A 19,559-nucleotide genomic window follows, 5' to 3' on the forward strand; every position below is an offset into this window, starting at 1 on the left:
TGTCGCCAGATAAATTTTGAGTTGCAGGAGCCGACTCATCTTCAAGAGGTTAAAAGTTGTTCATTTGGGTCATGACTATGTGTTTAGCATTTTGCAAAGCAGCTTCAGATCTGAAAAAATACCATTTGTATCTTGGATCTAGTAGAGTGGCAACTGAATAATATTTTGTTTCTTTAATTGCTGAAAAATGTTTTTCCATTGCGTTTTTAAAAGCAATTTTCAACTCCTGAACACTGACGTCGCTGGAGGTTGTTTCCAAAGCTTTAATTATTGTTGTCACAATCGGAAATGTTTGTTGTTTCGTCGTCGCTGGAGGTTGTTTCCAAAGCTTTAATTATTGTTGTCACAATGCAGAAAATGATGCAAGAATCAATACCTGACAAAATTTTTGTTGCCTCCTCAAAAACACTTAAAATATTCACCACTTTTTCACAGAGGCTCCAGTCTTGGACAGAATATTCAATTCCCACTGAAGGAAATTTGATTAAAGTGGCAGCAATGGCTGGCTTCAGGTTTTAAAGTTCGTTCAAGCATGTAATAGGTAGAGTTCCATCTTGTGGCAACATCATTTTTTTAGCCAAGTCTGTCTTTTACATCCATTTGGATTTCTTGCTGTCTGTGAAGTTCAGCGTAAAAAACAGTAGAATGAGATGCGACAGAACAAAGTTTTCGACTCTTTGCAATCAGTTCGTCTATGATTAGATCTAAAAATAGTTCTTTTTTAATTACAAGTTGAATGGAGTAGTTAAGGCATCCAACTGACTTACAATTACAGCTTGGTTCATTGAAGGCTGCTTTTACATTTGCTGCATTGTCTCTTAAGCAAACTCAAATTTTTGAAGAAATTCCCTCTTCACTGCTGTTGTTTCGATCCTGTTAAAAATGTTTTTTGCGGTATTCCTTTCATCAAATTGAGAACAAGAAATGCAAAATAGATAACCGTAGATAACCAGTAAAAGATGATAAACGGGGATGGGGTGGGAGGGAAAATCTTCCAAGAATTAGTAAATGTCCCCCACTTGTATTAAACACCTGAGAGTACTATATTTATATTGGTAACCTTTCACTAAAATTCAGTCTCTTTACTATAGACAGTACTACAGAAAAGATAAATTGATCATCTTTACAAAGAACTTCATGGATATTTTTTATCATATTCTTTATTGAAGTGATTAAGTTAAGCAAATATACTTACTTCCTTGATCTATCGGAAAAACAACATCCCTCTTAGGAGCAGTGGTAGTACTTGCAGCGAGTGTTCCATTCAAGCAAGCCAAATACGGTATGTCTAGAATAAATTGTGTTATTTTTTATATAAAACTTCAGTATTTAAAAAATACTTGTCAATGTTAAAGTCAGACAATGAGCAGATAGCATTATAATTTTCACATATAAAGATCTATACTGGTTTTCATTAAGTGGGAACTATGATAGACTAGCTAAAAGATAAAAAAAATCATCCATCAAAACAAAGGCTGACAATATAAGAAACAATATATATCTCAATATATATCAAATATAATATACCATATATTTTTATTTTTGCTAGAATATTTAATTATCTTTTGCAAAACAATCCAATACAAGAAAATGCTATGATGAAGTATTAGGATAAATTGATTGATGTGAATACCTGAATTCTGTAGAAGAAAATTCTCAGACATGAATGAAAACTGAGGTGCTAAATAAGAAAACCTGACTAAATGACATTATTTTTTCTTGCTCATTCAATTTTGCAAGGCTGTCTGACTTTTGTAAATTCAAAGAATTTTTTCCCAAATAAAACTTTTTTTAAAATATTGGAAGTTATTTGAATTTCTATATAGTGCTAGAAACAAAAAGCATGATAAATTATATATATCATATACCTCTAGGGAATGAATCACTGATGTTTTCAAATGTTGCGGCTTGTTTCAATTTTTGAGTGGCACATGACACACCTAAAAAACAAACAAAAAATGTGAAAAATTATATATACATAACACCTTAAAAAAAATAGACACCGCTATAGCAGTCACAGAAGGATTCACAAGATTCAATTTGACCATTTCGTTTTTAACATAGATTGAGGATTAAGCCTTCTTGCAGAAGATTATGCAATGCTTATTGCAAAAGAGTCCATCATTATCCAAACTGACAAAATACGGCTTTTTTTTTGAGTATCAGATAATGATAAACAAAAAATGAATATCATAAAAGACAATGACTTCACTTAGGTTTTTTAGGTGGAGGAGATGCTGCAATACTTTGCGTTTCTAGGTATTCTATTGTATAAAAACTAGCAACATTATAAATAGCCCCATGTAATTGATCCAAGTAACTTATTTAAATATGATATTATGAAAGAATAGCTACAAGCAGATGCCCTTCCTGATATTAACCTGTTTTGCAGATCAGGATTATTCAAAAATAGGGTTTGTTGTTCCCTATGAAGGGAATCTGTTTCTTTTTTCCTCTATTTACATTTTTTCCATAATATGTGGTATAGGAATAAAAAATAGAAAAGATAAGAATTTTTTTTGCAGACTGACAAACTAAATCAAAAACAAGTCTGGGTTTCCTTTATGTAAAACACTTTCTCTCCGTTGGAAAAACATAATTCTACTTCTTATATGTAAAGAAAATGATTCAAAATACTCACTCCGCATAAATGAGTTTAACAAGTTTATTAACGTTTTAGTTTAAATTCATTTTTTCCATAAGTAATAATTGTCTCTTACCAACTTGGTCCCTTTCTGTTTTTGTAATTGGCACAAACTCATTATCATCTATTATAAGAGTAAAAAAATTTATAGAATAATTATCTATAAAGTTGATAAAAATGACAATAAAGTAAATATTTACAGATCAATGTCATTTTTAATTTACCAAAAAACTTAACCTCTTCTACCACATTCTCATCAGAATCTGAACTAGCAGCACATGATGAGTATGCCCAGTTTTCACAAGTCTTCAAACTACCTAAAAGCAATTCTAAGAAAAATGATTTGAATTTCTTAAAGCACGCTCTTTTTAGTCTTTGGTGGATACCTGACAATATCTTTACCCTCTAGCCAACAAATTGGAACCACGCCTTCTTCTTATATTAATACCCCATCCTCGTTTTGTCGTTTCCAAATAGCTCGAGTATAACTAAGGTCTTCACTCATTTTATACTCTAAAAAAAAAATTTTACGATAAACTAAATGTTGATACCAAACTTCAAAAATGTAGCTGAACCATATATAATTAGTGACACGTAAGAAATACATCTACAACTACACTATAGGAAACGTTTCAAAAACATCAAATGTTCGATGATACTGACACAACAAAAACCAGCTGGATACACATGGAAAATAGAACTTACAGCAGTGTTACCAGAAGAAAAAAAAAATTAAAAAAAAGCATAAATTTATTTGAAAAAGCACCAATTTACAAATTTACATGTATTTATTTTATTTAGACTAGATGAATAACAGGATATATTACAAAGCCACTCCTGAACGGTAAACAAACACATTTTCGTAGTTCATTTTTATGAAAAGTGAGTTTAGAAAAATCTTGATTTTTTTCTAGGAAGTAAATTCCTAACAATTTAGAGTCAATTAGATGATCAAAAAATGACTTTAAGCTGCTCTTTTTATAAACATCACATTCGTAAGTGTTATTATTATTTAAAAACCTAATAAAAACAATTTTCCCATCTTTATGAAAAAAGTAACTATCTCTGCTGATTAAAGTAACTTTCTCTGTATTGGTTTTTATATTGCTCTCATAATGAATTTCTTCACTGATGACTCGCTTTACTATTTGGATTGCAGAATACACAAGAAATTGTCGGATGCACCAGAATAAATACTGAAATTGATAGTGAAAGAAAGTGTTCATAGACAGATTCAGAAACAATTCCTTTCAAAGAAACTGGTCCAGTGTATAAAAGAAATTGTCTGAATTCAGTTGCTTTCCTCCTATCAACTTCGAGCAATGATCGCGGCCTTCTAGCAAAATCACTTGGAATGTAATTTCTAAAATTGATTAGTTTCTCAGAAATCTGTAAAATATGTGATTGTGAAAACCTAGCCATAAGACCTTTGCGGATATAATTCAAGATTCTTTTAACAACCCCAAGACATATCAAATGCATATATTCAAGGCAGAATCCGGAAACACATTTAATACCAGCAGCAATAAGAGGAGACTTACATATTTGATGTTGCTTATACGACTGGCAGCTAATATCGTAATCTGTCCGCTTGCAAAATTCTTGTTCTTCATCAAACACTACCCTTGCTTCCCAAGAACCTTTTACAATGCACCTTTCACAAGAATAATATCCAGTATGACAAACAGTCCTTTTTAAAAATGATCTTGCTGGGGCATCACAAAGAAAAGCTCTAACTTCAACAGTGTGTACAACTGATTTAATTGTCAGACCGGATAACTTTAAACCACACAATTCTTTTAAAAAATCGTTTAAAAACACATTCAAACTTGATGGCTTACTTTCCCCTGTGTATAATGCCACAATAAAAATCTTTCCGCCACGAATTTCACAAAGAATTGAAAACATTTGAGTATTGGATGATTTAAATAAGGGTTGCCCATTAATACTGAAATTAAGTGATATTTCTCTTTCAGATCTTGTAAAATTTTTCTTAATGCCCGATTCTAATCCAAAATAGTAGTATGTACCACCACATTTTCGAATACACTGGACTTCTTGAGGTACTTTTAAAAGTGTTCTTGCATCTTTGGGTAGCGTGTTACCATGTCTTCGAAGTATATCGATTAAACTATTCATGGCTGCTTGGGAACAGTTAAACTTTAGACACCAGGATGCCAGCTCTCCTGAAAGGTTTTCTTTACTGGTAGATGGATTAAAAGATTTGCTGTCACTAGAACTGTCGGACCAATACTCAGCAGAATTGTTCGACTCTACTTCCATATTTTCTTCCACAGGTAAATAACTACAACTCTGACTGCTATAAAAAGAATCTCTAACTACTTCTTCTTGAGGATGTGCACAGTTTTGTTGATGTTCATCCGCACTTTCATCTCGAGCTTCTTCTAAAACTGATTTATTTAATTTTCTCCAATTCCTTAAATAATCTTTTCTTGATGCAGACATATTTTTACCCACTACTTTTTAAAGAAAATTATAACTTTATTAAAAAAAGAAAAATTTCTGAAAAGAAAAGAAAAAAGTAAGTAATCATCTTCCGCAATTGTAATTAAAGACGTAATTAGAGACTCAAGGAAGGAATTAAAGCATGGAAGTTATAAGAGATGGACGTGAAATTTATTATTGTAGTTTAAAGTTTTAGTATTAGTTTAAACTTTTTATAGCATTTGTTTAATAATACTGTTCAGGATAAAGTAACTACTTAACGTGTTGACAAATTACTAAACAAATTACACCAAGGTAAAGAAAATTAGTTGTCGGGACGAACAGATTTTAACATTTTTTCAGGATGAGCATTTGTAAATTTGGGCACATTTTTTCGTGTAAACAAAGTCTGTCAATGATAAAATAGACCTGCAATTACAATTTTAAAATGACTATAAAATGTATAGCGAAACATAAAAAAGCTTACATATAAGTTTTTGTCAAGATCTGTTTTCATTAAATTCCTTGGTCCTTCATTCACCAGCCTTAAGTTTATGTATTTTTTTAGTATTTTTTCCCAGATTCCCATATTTTTTGCGTCGACAACACTATAAGCTCCACAATATCTATTCCATTGCGAATTGGTTATAAGTAGGTACATTTTCTAATGGGCTTTTTTTTAAACTTATTTATTAATGCAAAACCTTTTAAAAAGTTACTTAAATTTATAATTACCTTGCAAAATGCGGCCAGATATTTCATGTTTTCGTTTTTCATATTTCATATATTATTTCATTTATCATAAAAAGCACATAATAACCCATTAGTTTTAGGGCCTGTTTATATGGAAAGCGGGCTGGCTCGTTTGCCGAGCCAGCCCGTTTGCCGAGATATCGACGTCATCAATATTTTAACTTGATTTTATTTTGCGTTTATATGAATAAACGAGCTAGCCCGGATAGCGAGATCTCACTGTATTTTGCCGAGATCTCGGCAAACGGGCTGGTTAATTTCTTAAATAAATTTGTACGCATGCGTATAAACTCTTACATTTTTTAAGTTTGAAAGCTTCCGCGTAAAATAATAAATTTAATAAAACTGACAACTTCCGTGTACTTAAAATTTTAGTTGTTTTTCTTTTATATTTACCAAAGATCCAGTATCTTTTAGGTAATATAAAGTAATAGCTACTTTTTTATCTGCTGATAGAGCTCTAGAGTTAGGCGAAAAAGGGTCAGGAGATAAATAAGGGCTTAATTCTGAAATCAAATTCATGAAAAGAACCCGTGAAAGGCTAAAATTTGTTTTCCATACATCAATGGGAGCTACACCAGTTATTATATTATGCCACCATAAATCAGTTCTGCCAATTTTAAACCAGCAACAACGATTTTTTCTTTTAAGGCACTTCTCTCTTGCTTGTTTCATCTTTTGAAGTGATTGTGATCGTTTTCGTAAAAGAATAATATTTAAAAAATTATCAAATTTAAATTTGTAAAGCTTATATAACACAATTAGGCTTTTAAGAAGCATTATTTGTGTTATAATACCAGTTAAACATATTGTTAAAATGTAATGTTTTTTTTTTGTCGCTAGCCGCCATCTTTAAAGTTATTATTTTACCGATAAAGAGGCCAGCCCTGCTAGAAAAAGCCAGGCTGACCTCGATATCATTTTTTATTTTTTTGGCAAAAAATTCATATAAACACTATTTTAAAACTGGCTCGTTTTCCGGGCTAGCTCGGCAAACGGGCTAGCCCTTGTCCATATAAACAGGCCCTAAGTCAAATAAAATTTAGTTTATATATAGCTGGTAAATCATGTTATGTTAATATTAAATACTAAGTAATTCTTGCGGTTTGCCATAAATTGGCTTTGCTAAATTCTTTAAAACTGTGATAAATTATTTATTCTTAATTGTATTTATAATCATTATATGTAAAAGTTATTTATCCTTAACTGTATATACAGGCCCGCCGTGAGCCTTTGCGGCGCCCAGGGTCAAAATTTCCCAAGCGCCCTACTGAAAGTGAAAGCTGATCTAATGATCCATAATTCAATACATATAATAAGCCATTTGATAACAAATCAAAGAGGATAAAAGAATATAGAATTTTTTAATTTTAATTAATGAACATTTGAACAGTTTATTTCTAGATAATTGCAATGGTCTTTTGACTTGGTTATACACTCATACATAAAATGATAAAATCGACGCTAGAACATGGTAGAAACAGACCAAAGACAATCATTAAACACTATTGGATGTTAAGAGCAAAAATTTGTCTAGAATACAACAGCTATTGTTGTTTCAACTTCAGAGGAAATTGATCTTTCGAGCTTTACTCATGGCGAATTTGGAAATCACTTCACCGTAGCACAACTTTTTGGCAAGATCATGCTCAATGGAAATAACCAGAAGATTCGTGAGTCGTTCTTGGCTCATTGTAGACCTTAAAGCTGTCTTAACTAGAGCAAGCTTACTAAAAGATCTCTTGCCTTCCGCAACAGAAACAGGGATGGTGTTGAAGATGCGCAGCAAAATGCAGACTGATTCGAAGAGCGGCTGAAGACCTTTCTGGTATATTCCATTCAATAACGTCATGGAAGTGAGAGATTCTTTTGGACCAAAAAGATTGGGTCGCTTCAGAGCATCGAGGTGGCGGACCTCTTCAATAAGTTTCTCTTCCTCAACATCGGTCGCGTAGATTTTTGCCAAGACCTTGCATTTCTCCTCCAATTGGATAGATGCTTCAACACTATCTTCTGATTCTTCTTCATTTGACATAACAAGAGATTTCAATGACCACAAGAACGAAAACATATTCGTCGTCTTCTCAGCAGCTTGGAATCTATCGCTGACCTGCTGAATAAGAGTATCAAGAGCGGTATTGAATACGCTCACCTCAAACTCTTTTGCTTCGTCTTCATGGAAATGAGCGGTGTTCCTCACCTCTTCGTGAAAGGTCTTCCTTTTTTTCGTCCTCTTCTTCACAAATTCTGATTGAAAACCAAAAGAAGCAAGACCAGATGCTATCAAACGTGCCTCATTAAGGATGCTGGTCCAAGATGATCTCAGTCGATTTAGATCTTCAATAAGAGTCTTAATGAGTTTCATCTCGTCGTCCAAGGAGATATTTTCTGATTGGAGTGCAAAGCTCACGTAGTTAATTGATTGAAGAGTTTTATACCAAAAGGTTGTCATTACGATGAACTCGAATGAGAGAACCCACTTCTCCAGAGATTTTACTTCATTCAATTGATCAGCTGTTAGATCAAAATCGCGGAGCTTTTTCAAAGATTCGAGGATTTCCCTGGATCGCTTGACTAACGGCTTCACGGCCTCGATTTGCGCACTCCATCTGGTTTGCGACGTTTGATGAAGGGACAAACCAGTGGTTTCAATCAAGACTTTCCACCGACTAGGGCTTCCACTAAAAAGATTGTAAAGTGACTGGACTCGGCCAAAGTAGTTCTTGACTTCAACCGAAGATTCAGCAGAATGAACACCAGCAAGGTTGAGACTATGAGCGCTGCATGGCATATAGAGAGCTTGAGGATTTTTTTGCAGTATATTCGCCTGTACTCCTTTGTATATACCGGACATGTTCGCTCCATTGTCAAATCCTTGACCTCTGCAGTTTTTGAGATCAATTCCATTTTGTTCTAAGACGTCCATAATAAGCTTGGCAATGTCAGCACCTACCTTTTTTTCAAGATTCTCGACCCTCAGAAAGCGCTCCTTCACGGTCCATCTTTTGTCAGTACCAAAGTATACAAAGCGGAGAACAAAGGTGATTTGTTCGGTGTGAGAGACGTCCGGAGTCCCGTCCACAAGAATGGAATAGTATATGGCCATATGAGCTTCGTTGATGATGGCACCGTGAACGATTCCTCCGCACTCTTTGATGAACTCATTTTGAGTGCTCCAGCCCAAGTAATGGGCATTCATTTTGTTACCTTCTTGTTGGCAGCGGGAAACTTCTTCTAAGTGTAGTTGGAGAGTCTTGTTGTGCTTGGCCAAGAGCTCTAGGGTAGCTAGAAAGTTGCCATTGTCGTCTTCTCCAATCATTTTTGATGAACCTAAAAATTATAATAATAAGACAGATTTATTTAAAACAATAAAGAAGCATTTGTTTTATTTTATGATGATTCTATGATGATTTTATATTATGATTTATGAATATTATAACATATTTATTTAAAAGAATAAAGAAGGATTTGTTTTATTTAATGATTTCCAAAATATCTAGTTAATCTTATAAATATAAGCTAAATAGATTTAAAGATAGTCGGTATCACAATAGAATAATTCTAAATAGATTTACCTCTGAAACTAAGGTTTCGTGACGCTAAAAAAAGATTAACATCTAAGATGCATCGTAGAATTTCACGCCACCTGGCTGCTTCATTTCTTATCGAGTTTTCAAGAGCTGCATCTATTCCGCTTTGATTTTCTAAGCTTTCTAGCGCCGTTTTCCATTCTATGTAAAAGTTTCGATGCTGGGCGTTATTCTGGTGACTTTTGACTTCCTCAGGTAGCTTGTGCCAGTTGCAGCTTATTCCATCATTCCATCTTAGAAGGTGCGACTGGTTTCCGATCCCAAAAGATTGTTTGGTTCCAAACAGAGAACACGGAAAGCAAATAAATGATTTCTTAGATACACTCCAGACCAGCCAATCTCGGCATGTCTTCTCCCCGTTGAGAGAAGTTTCGTAGAAAATTGATTCAGGAACCTTCTTCTTATTAGAATCTTTCGGGAAAGCTGAAGGATTTCGAGGAAGCCCCTGTAGAGGCACAGAATCTCTTTCCACTTTGGAAAGATGTGCTGCCCACAAAGCAGGATCATTGGAAGGAATGGTAGCATGGGTTCTTCTGTTGGCAACACCTGAGAATAAATTTTAAAAAATCTTATTTTATTAGCTTAAAAGTTTATTAACATCATTTCTTTTAAAGAGGTAGAACTTACCAAAATATTCTCTTCATTCACAGCTACCATTCCGATTTTTGATAAGGGCTCTCCCGAGCTTTCAGAAATGTCAGTGACATCGTTTTCAGTTCCAACCTGTAAAAATAAGTTAAAAATTTATATAACATTGAATTAATCAAATGGGAAAATATCCTTTCACGGGAAAAACTATTTACTACTTGAATCGATTGACTTGGCAGGAAAGAGTTTGAAGCAGTAGGACTTTCATCTTCTCCTTTTTTTGTAACTGTAATACCACAGTCTTGAAGAGTGCGTTTGTTCTTTTCCTCATTCGCAGTTCTTTGAGCAGCAGAATCTTTATTTTTAAAACCAGACATGTTTTAATTCTTTTTGAAACAGCATCCGCTCATAAGCAAAGAACTGTTTGAATTTCTTCTTCATTGGGTCTATCAGATTATCACATCGATATCACGTGTTTCAAAATTGTTTCAAATTTGAGAGATTTTAAAAATTAGAGAAACAAATTTAATAAAATTGTTTTAATATTTTATATCAATATCAAACTACTTGGATTTAATCTAATCTCTTTTTTTAATAAAGTAAAAAATCTCCGTTTTTAATTGAATGAAAATCTCCGTGCACTAAAGTTATTTTAAACATTTACTTCAGCGGGTTGTTACATTAATCATTAGTATTCACTTTATTTGCGAGTTTCTATATAAAAAGAATCGCTTTATTTAAAACTAACGTTTTGAAAGTTTCAAAACATTAGTTTTAAATACAATAAAAAAAGTAATTAATGCTTTAAAACTAAGAAATTAGCATTACTTTCAAATTGAAAGTAATGCTAATTTCTTAGTTTTAAAGCATTATTTAATTTTTTTAATTAAAAAGTCCAATTATGAAGCACTTCATTACAAAGTTGAAAATTTAAACTAAAAAAATTGACCGGCCAAAAAAAGCAATTGACCGTCTATTATATGTTTTAGCTGGTCAAATTGACCGGCTGCTTTTGCTTTCTTATTTTCCACGCTGCTTCCCAGTACTTCATCTTTTTTTTAAATAAACATGAAAAAAAAAAATATTTATATTCGGCTTCGTGCACCCCTGTCGACCTGGCGCCCGGGACAAAACAACCCAGTAGACCCCCCCCCCCCTCACGGCGGCCCTGTATATACTCAAGGTGTAATTCAGGGGAGTGGGAATATTTGAAAAATATTCCCACTACAACAAGCTTAAGAATGTATCTAACTGATAGAATTTATGAAATACTGTATCTAATTGATAAAAATAAAACTTACATGATTGTTAACAGTCCTTAAAAATTCGATAACATTAAACAACCATTCTAAAAATTATAGAGTACATTTTGTTATTTATTAGATTATATTTCATTTCCTTATTAGATCTGGATAAGAATTCCCACTCCCTTGGTATTTATGTCATAAGGCTGTGTGTATTTTTAATTTTGTCTTTTTTGAAATATAATGTCGTTTCTTTCTGCATTTTCAAAAGCTTTTACAAAAAAACTAGCTTGAAATTTTTTATAGAGATAGATGATATGGTTTGAAAAAAAAGGACTGCTAATTCCTTTACATATCCTTCAGCCCCTAGTTAATTATAAATTCATTTGTAATAACAATGACCTAAAGTTTAAACAGATAAAAACGTTGATTTAAAATTCTTATGAGCATACGGGAAGATATTCTAAAAGAAAATAGAGTAATTTGTAAAACATTTTTAAAAACACTATTTAGAAACAAATGGTTTGATATAGCAGCACACACAGAGTATATTACTCATAATTGGTAGGTATAGTAATGGCTGTGTTATTTTTAAAATACGCAAGTGTTTTATCCTTTTCATTGCCTGCTCCGCTTACGTATATCAGCAATGTTTAATATTTCTCTAACTTTTACTTTCGACATTTGTATTCCTTTACAAGCACTTGGAGTAGTACAAAGTGTACACTATTTATACGCAAGGTCTGTTTTAGATTTAAAGCCACGATCTGCCATAAATTGGTCATAGGTAATATCAAGAAAACCACTATTTCTAACAATATTAATGTCAGAAGCACGTCTACTATAAAGGGGAGAAAGCCATGAAACTGCTTCATTTAGAGTTATTGTTACTTAAAATTTGACTATTGAATGATGTTTATAGCCATTTCACATACAAGCTTGAACATCAAGGGCACTTGATTTTTCAAAAAATACTTCAGAACAATCTATAATTGTTCTTACTTTTGGATATAGTTGTTTAAAATAGTTTGGCATAGTTGCCCGAATTGCATTTCAGCAAGGCCACAAAATTAAGCTCTCCGACTCTTTACATAACAGTATGACCCATGTAATAATAAGTTGGGAAACTGCTTCAGCTGATACACAATAGTGGTAGAATAAGTCTTCAATCAAAATATCCAGGTGAAATCTCATCATAACTAACAGAAAATCCTGTTACAGTGAGATTTTTCTTTTAGGGTCACTCTTCATAGGAAATAAGTTATCGTCATCAATATTATAATCTTGTGATAGGAGTAATTGCTCAACAGATTAAATACTAGACATGTTTTTTCAAAATCAATTTCTCCTCTTATTTCCATCCCAATATTTCATAACTACTGCGTTGTACTTGACATAATTAAAAACACTTTGAAACATTTTTGCATTTTGTAAACCTGTAAAAGTTGATACATCCGAATCCCTAGTAATATAATAAAACTGTAAAGCACACGGTTAGCGTCGATCACGATAATGCCAACCTAGCTGACCCAAGAACGCCACATATATTGGGTGATAGCGTACACATCAAGATACCCTGTTATGCAAGTTTTGAAGTCATTTTTTTTTGTCCGCGGAAAATAACTTCATTTAAGTGTTCAAATTGAGTGAAGTTTCATAGTGCGCCGATAAAAACACCTGTAGAATGAGAACCACTTTAAATAATTTGATAAAATTTGGTGCAAATGTTGCCTACAACCACACCAAACTTTGGATGAAATTTCAGTCGGATTGGTTCACGGGTTACGGATTTATGGCAGCTTTAGTTTAAATTTTGTTAGTTTTTTGCTACTTATGCCTGAAATTCTTTAAAAGATTTCGTCGAGACATCTAATGCAAAAAGATAATATACATATACCGCCAACAGGGAGTACTTGCAATAAGTGGGGCTTCTGAGAAAAAAATAGTATCAAATAATTGATTTTCGTAAACTTGTATACAGACTTGTTTACATTTATGTAAACTTATGGCAAAAAAAGTTCCATTTATAATTTTAAAACCCATTTATAAACTTATAATCTAATTTATAATACTTATAATATAGAAAAGTAAAACAGCTAAAAAAAATAAAATACATTAATTCTACGGAGATATAACGCTTTAAAGCAATCATATATAATAATTGAATCATATTGAGACCATATTTGATAATTGAATCAAATATGATTCAATTTAACTGCTGTAATTACAGTAGCTACTGTAATTTTATTAAAGACTAACTATGATTAGTTAATTAACGATTTATCAACGTTTTTAAAACGTTGAATTGTAACGTTAGCGCGCGCAACCTCTACGCAACGTTTTCATAAGGTTTTTTGCCGGTGTCACGAAATAAATATTCCCCATTATTAAAAATTCCCCCCGGCTGAAATACACTTTTAGGGGAGAAAATTTATTTCAAAATAATATTTCCCCTCTTGTTTAATTTTTTCCTCCATCTGCGAAATATAATTTCCTCCGTGACATTAGTTTCCCGTAAATATTTAATTAAATATACAAATTTATATAATTGCGCAATAAAATGTTAAAGATTGATCTAATACACAAATTCGAGCCGCGTTACGGAAAATTAAAAAAAAAAACTGGATCGAGTTTATGAGGGAAATAAATCAAGTCATAGCTTTTAATTTTTGAATAAACGAAGAATAAACAAACAACAAACAAAGCCAATAATCTTTGAAACAAATATAAACCAAAATGGATTATGACATAGTATGTAGTATGAAAGTTGAAGAATTGAAGTCTTATTTACATCTTCGTGGCTTGAAGATATCTGGAAAGAAAGAAATTCTTGCAGCTCGAGTCTATTGTGCAATGGAAAATAGTGTTATGCATGTTAAAACAGCTGAAGAGATGAAATATGACATACATACTGGAAACAAAAAAAAACTTAGTATTAACCCTTTCAAACCCTGTGACCCGCACAGCGTGTCATAACAAACCTCGCGATTTTCGTTTTACAATTGTGATAAATAATTTTTTTTTTAGTTATTTTGTTCGATCAATGTATTAGTAAAAAAGAGGCCAGGTTTCAGAGGGATTGGTTTATTATTTTAGTCACTACAAGGTCTCAAAGTGTTTGAGTCAGAATCAGGAATTTTGTCTCTGGGAATATAGCGGGAAATACCCCGGGAGAGAAAAGGTTAACGGTGTTGAATTACTGATCCTTTTAAGCTCAATAATGGCTGGTTATCAGAAAACCAACTTTTGGGCAACATTATTATATCCTGATATACACAATTATTTATTATTAACTCTGCTGAAATTGCCAGTAAAGACTTAAGCGACTACAAAACGTGTAAAGCCAATAGTTACTTTAAACTTGGCTGGCTTGAACCTTTATTTTACTACCAAGTCGGAATAGAAAGTGAATACTGCTATTTAAAAGGGAGCTGTAGTGTAGGGAATTATTTAGACTTTCTCTGAGACACTAAAGAGTCACTTTTTCTTTTTGAACTTGATAATTTTTTTTACATCTGACTGCGAATCAATACATTTTACAAAATACACTCTCTTTTTATGCATTTTTACAATCGCGTCATTTTAACACATTTAATGCATTAACAGTTACATACATTAACACCTACACACATTAGCATCTATAAACATTAACACCTACACACATTAGCACCTAGAAACATTAACACCTTCACACACGCTAATTACATCTTGAAGAAGTTATTCACGACACCCTCCCCCGATTAAAGCTGAGACTTCGGCTTTAATCAACTATCAACTATCTATTGATCTCTTGTCTTGCACCCAACTTCGCCAGTCTCGTTTCCCTTTTACACTTAGAGTTTAACATGATGCGTACGGCGCTTCGATCATTTCTAGTTTGATTGGCTAATTTTCTTTGTGTTTCAACCATATTGGTCCATTAAGCCACAAGCTTGATAATTTCTCAGGACTTACTCCTCTTGTTCCAAGATCACTTGGGTTTTCTTTTGTTGGGACATAAAGCCATTTTACTTCTCCATTCAATAAGATCTGTTGAACTCGGTTCCTGACAAACTGTGACCAACTGCCCCTTTCTTTTATCCAGTAAAGTACCGCAGTACTGTCAACCCAATTATATACTTCAATAACATTATACTTGTTTAATGTCTTTCTAGCATGATTCATTAACTTGCTCAAGGTGTGCTCTGCTACCAGCTCAAGTCTAAGAATACTAAGATCCATAGGTGCGATCCGTGCTTTCGCTACAAGTAGGTTGCTCGTTTTTGAACTTTGATGCCTCACTGCAATGTAGACGCATGTACATACTGCTGATTTATTTGCGTCTGAAAATCCATGGAGCTCCATTTCAATGATTCTTTCAGACAAAATGCTCCGCGGAATGGAAACAGTTCTTTTAATTCTTATTGCCTTGATCCAGATCTTCTATTCTTCTGAAAGTTCATTTGGAATTTGTTGATCCCATCCGAGTTTTAGCAAGCACTATTCTTGCTAAAACTCGGATGGGATCAACAAATTCCATCCGAGTATAGTAGGGTTTTTCAAAAACAAGGGTTTTGAAAAAACAGCTGTTACTGTTTTTCAATTTAAAAAAAAACAGCTGTTTTTACTGTTTTTTAAATTTTTATAAGAAATTAAAATAACGACACAAGTTAAGGAGCAAAAAACGTCAATGTCCTTATATTTGTCAATGTCGTTTACAAAAATAAATTTAGAAGCTTTACTTGAAGCAGACTAAATAAATAAAGCTATTAAAAAACTCAATTTTTGAATTTTATTAAAGGATCAAAAACTTTAACTATTTATTCAGCTATTCGAATACAAACTACAATTTTTTCTTCATTTTTTATAATAAAATTTTAAAAAGACAAGAGCTTTAAGTGACTCGTCGGACAAACGCGATCTAATTTTTGTGCAAAAAATTGTGCAAACTGAAAAAACACGCTCAACGTCAGTTGATGTTGGTTTAATACTTAAAAGTGCATTGAATAATTTTTGAAGGTTTTCTGTACGTTGTCCAGTGTTCTTATAAAGAGTGAATTCCGATTTTAACCATTTGAAATCTGATCCAGTTGTTGTTGTTGTATGTTCTTTACGAAGAAGCAAGTTTAATTCGTCGTTTAGTGATAGACTAACATTTTCAGATTCGGATTGTATCGACTCATCTATTTCAGTTTCTTCATCAAATCCAAACAATCGAGAAGCAAGACGACTGGCAAATATCAATGTTGCTTTTGTTGGAGTGTTTCATAACATCCTTGTTCAATCTTTCATCAGTACGGATTTTCAAGTTATTGTACAATTCTTCACTGATTTTGCTGTTGATCATTGACAATTTTTTAAACATAAACTCCAAAACTATTTCAGCACTTGCTAATGTTGCATCTTCCTGATTTAAACGTTGAACTGCAAGTTTTATCAGTTCCATAGCATCATAAAGATTACGAAGAGCAATAAAATCAATTGAATCCAAAATGTGTGTCGCATTGAACTTAAATAAAGTCTCTCGAATTGCCATTTCAGTCTTAATAATCGAGTCCAACATGGTTGGAATTAAATTCCAGCGAGTTTTTACATCAAGATGTAGTTCAATTTCACGTCCTGTTAAAGCTTTCACTTTACTCAAAAAAATTTTGTTGCGAGCTGTTGAATTTTTTATGAATTTGACAAGCTTTCGAGAATTTTTAAGCAAATCGTGATAGCTAATTTCAGATTGTTCAATGTCGTCATCATTTAGCAAATCAAGGCAATCATCAAAGCAATCACTTTCATCAGATTCATCGCTATCAAAATAGTGTTCCTCAATTTCATTCTCTTTCTTATATAAAGTATCGCAGACACCCAAATGTAGAGCATGGTTTAGGCAAAACTGGCCAATTATATCCACAAGTCTAACGAATTTTTTATTCACTGCTGCTACATCCTGAGTTGAGCCAACAATATCTTCGTTCATGTCAATTCCAAATTCAGTTAAATGTTGTTTCATAGCGACAACCATGTCTTCAGCAGAACAAGATCCAACAATGCGAACAAGACCAGTTTTAATAGTGACTTTATCATCGCTGCTGTGTATATTAATTCCAAAGAATCGTCTTCCTCTTATTGCTCCATTAGCAAGTTTTTCCTTAATTATTTCAACAACTTTTGCTTTCTTCTCGTTAAAATCCTCAATAATTAATTTCATGACATCACGTTCATTAGCTGAAAGTTTGTAACCATCTCGTGATATAGATTGACGAATATAATTGTTTCTAGTTATTGCTCTAATTGAAATACCATCAGTTGCCATATCTGTAACTATTTCTTTGAGGGATTTTCGATTGAAAAATTCAAAAATTGATTTTGTTCTTTTCTCTGCTGTTGGTTCTTCGTTGGATGTGCCAGCTGCTGACCTTTCAAAATCAATTCCATGTATCTTAAGATGTGCTTTCAATGTAGAATTTCCAGAACAGACAATGATTTTGTTGCATCGCGAGCATTGTCTTTCGAGAGATTTTGTTTTTGGATTTTTTCGTTTTGTAGCAAAATCCCATACTGACGACATTGCTGAAATATATAAGCATTGTTATTGTATTCTTAAATCAAATTAAAATGATTTAATACGTACTGTTAAATGTGTTACTTTTAAAAACACCCAAGATTTTACTTTCTTCTCTTTGAAAAACACAAGGAAAAACACTTATCACCAATACGTAACATTTTTTAAACATGAAAAAGTCGTTAAAAACAGTAAAAACAGTTCTGAAAAAACAGCTGTTTACTGTTTTTCATTTTTGACCAAAAAACAGCTGTTTTACTGTTAATGTTAAACAGTAATGAAAAAACCCTAGAGTATAGAAAGCATAGTGCTTGCTAAAATTCGACTGTGTATCATTTTTCCAGTGATTAAAACAGGTGCACTAAATCCCAATACGTCAAAGACACTGTTGATGGCGGATAGTATTTTCCTTTTTGTTATCACTTCCTTATTTCCAATATTGATGCAAGCAGTAAAGTCAATCGATAGTTGATCCGTTTCTGTGTTCCAAAGAATCCCAAGTATTTTTGTTGATTTAGCCTCAGCGTCGCTTTCCAATTTGCTTACGTTGCTATGCCATTTGTGTAGCTGGAAACCAGCTTCCATTAAGACTTTCGTTGATTCATCTTTAAACCTGATAAGTTCTTCTTCCGTTTCTCCACCTGCTTGTATATCATCAACATAAGTATCTTCTTCCAGAGCAAGCATCGTTTTTGGATAATTGTCCTGGTATTAGGGCTGTACCGCATTCAATTTTTCCAAATCCTGCCGGAGCCGGACTTGCCGGATTTAAATTGACAATTCCGGCCGGAACCGGAGCCGGATTTCGAAAGCAAATTACAGGAGCCGAATTCCTGTAAATCAAACAATGTTTGAAATGGTAAACAATGTTGACCATTTTCAATACTAAGTGACAACTTTTTTCTGTTTCTTTTTAATAAAAAAAACTTCATTTTTTTTATTAAAAAGGAATGAAAAATTTTCAAACAATATAAATAAAACAATATAACAGAACAATATAACAGAACAATATAACAGAACAATATAACAGAAGAAAATAATTGATAAACGATTTTTTTCTATTTACTAAATTAATCTATATGCATAAGACTAAATAGTATTTAGTCTTTGATCAGTTTCGAATTGTACTTGAGAAATATTAGACGAGCTGCATTATGTGAAAGGAGTGATCATTGAGGACCTCCCCAGCAACACTGAACAAACGTTCTGATGGTACACTTGTTGGTGGTGCACCCAAATAAATGCGAGCTACTGTCGCCAGAGCTAGCAATCTCTGCGTATTTTTACTCCACCACTGTAGTGGATCAGCGAGTCTATTTATTTCTGGTTCTGCCAGATACTGGCTTAGCTGAGTTTCAATGGTTGTTGGCAATTGTTGTTCAGGTGCTGACGTAGATTGAACAATTTCATCAATACATCGCCAGAGTAATGATGATGATGTTGAAAAATTATCCAGCCGGATTTTTTTTGCTGGAACTTGAACTTGAACAAAACGTTGAATTTCACCTTGTACTCACGTCTTGTATCAGCTGGTGGTCTGGTAAACAAAGTTCAGCCTGCAGCTCCTTGAACCGAGCAGTCGCAGACGAAGGATGTCTAAAATGACTAACTAATTTCTTAGGAATACTTATTATATCTGATATTGCCCGCTGGTTGAGCCAGCCATCTTGTACACATAACTAAATAGTATGTGCAAAGCACCCAAGGCTATCTATGTAAGCATAACGGAAACATTTCGATATGTTTGCCGCATTATCGCG

At 33.1% G+C, this 19,559-nt stretch overlaps 4 protein-coding genes across 4 annotated transcripts; all 4 read right to left on the reverse strand.

Annotated features, from left to right (window-relative positions):
- Nucleotides 1–573: 573 nt before the first annotated feature.
- On the reverse strand, nt 574–5,140 carry LOC149892331 (uncharacterized). Its single transcript, XM_090078109.1, has 6 exons — nt 3,790–5,140; nt 2,869–2,961; nt 2,721–2,768; nt 1,869–1,940; nt 1,196–1,288; nt 574–704 (listed from the first exon to the last, which is right to left on the reverse strand). Exons 1-6 carry the CDS (start codon nt 5,108–5,110, stop codon nt 574–576), a joined length of 1,758 nt encoding a protein of 585 aa, XP_089934235.1. The 5' UTR covers nt 5,111–5,140.
- A 2,172-nt stretch (nt 5,141–7,312) lies between these two features.
- LOC145199474 (zinc finger MYM-type protein 1-like) lies at nt 7,313–9,274 on the reverse strand. Its single transcript, XM_080074314.2, has one exon. It carries the CDS (start codon nt 9,159–9,161, stop codon nt 7,407–7,409), a length of 1,755 nt encoding a protein of 584 aa, XP_079930440.2. The 5' UTR covers nt 9,162–9,274; the 3' UTR covers nt 7,313–7,406.
- A 5,875-nt stretch (nt 9,275–15,149) lies between these two features.
- Nucleotides 15,150–15,608, reverse strand: LOC149892332 (uncharacterized). The gene has a single exon (XM_090078110.1). The coding sequence runs from the start codon at nt 15,606–15,608 to the stop codon at nt 15,150–15,152; it is 459 nt and encodes a 152-aa protein (XP_089934236.1).
- Nucleotides 15,609–18,087: 2,479 nt separating this feature from the next.
- LOC149892333 (uncharacterized) lies at nt 18,088–18,486 on the reverse strand. The gene has a single exon (XM_090078111.1). The coding sequence runs from the start codon at nt 18,484–18,486 to the stop codon at nt 18,088–18,090; it is 399 nt and encodes a 132-aa protein (XP_089934237.1).
- Nucleotides 18,487–19,559: the final 1,073 nt, after the last annotated feature.

The sequence above is a fragment of the Hydra viridissima genome, unplaced genomic scaffold (assembly GCF_058129835.1).
Source record: "Hydra viridissima isolate aposymbiotic clone 2 unplaced genomic scaffold, HvirCarnegie_v1 scaffold_2, whole genome shotgun sequence".
Taxonomy (NCBI): domain Eukaryota; kingdom Metazoa; phylum Cnidaria; class Hydrozoa; order Anthoathecata; family Hydridae; genus Hydra; species Hydra viridissima.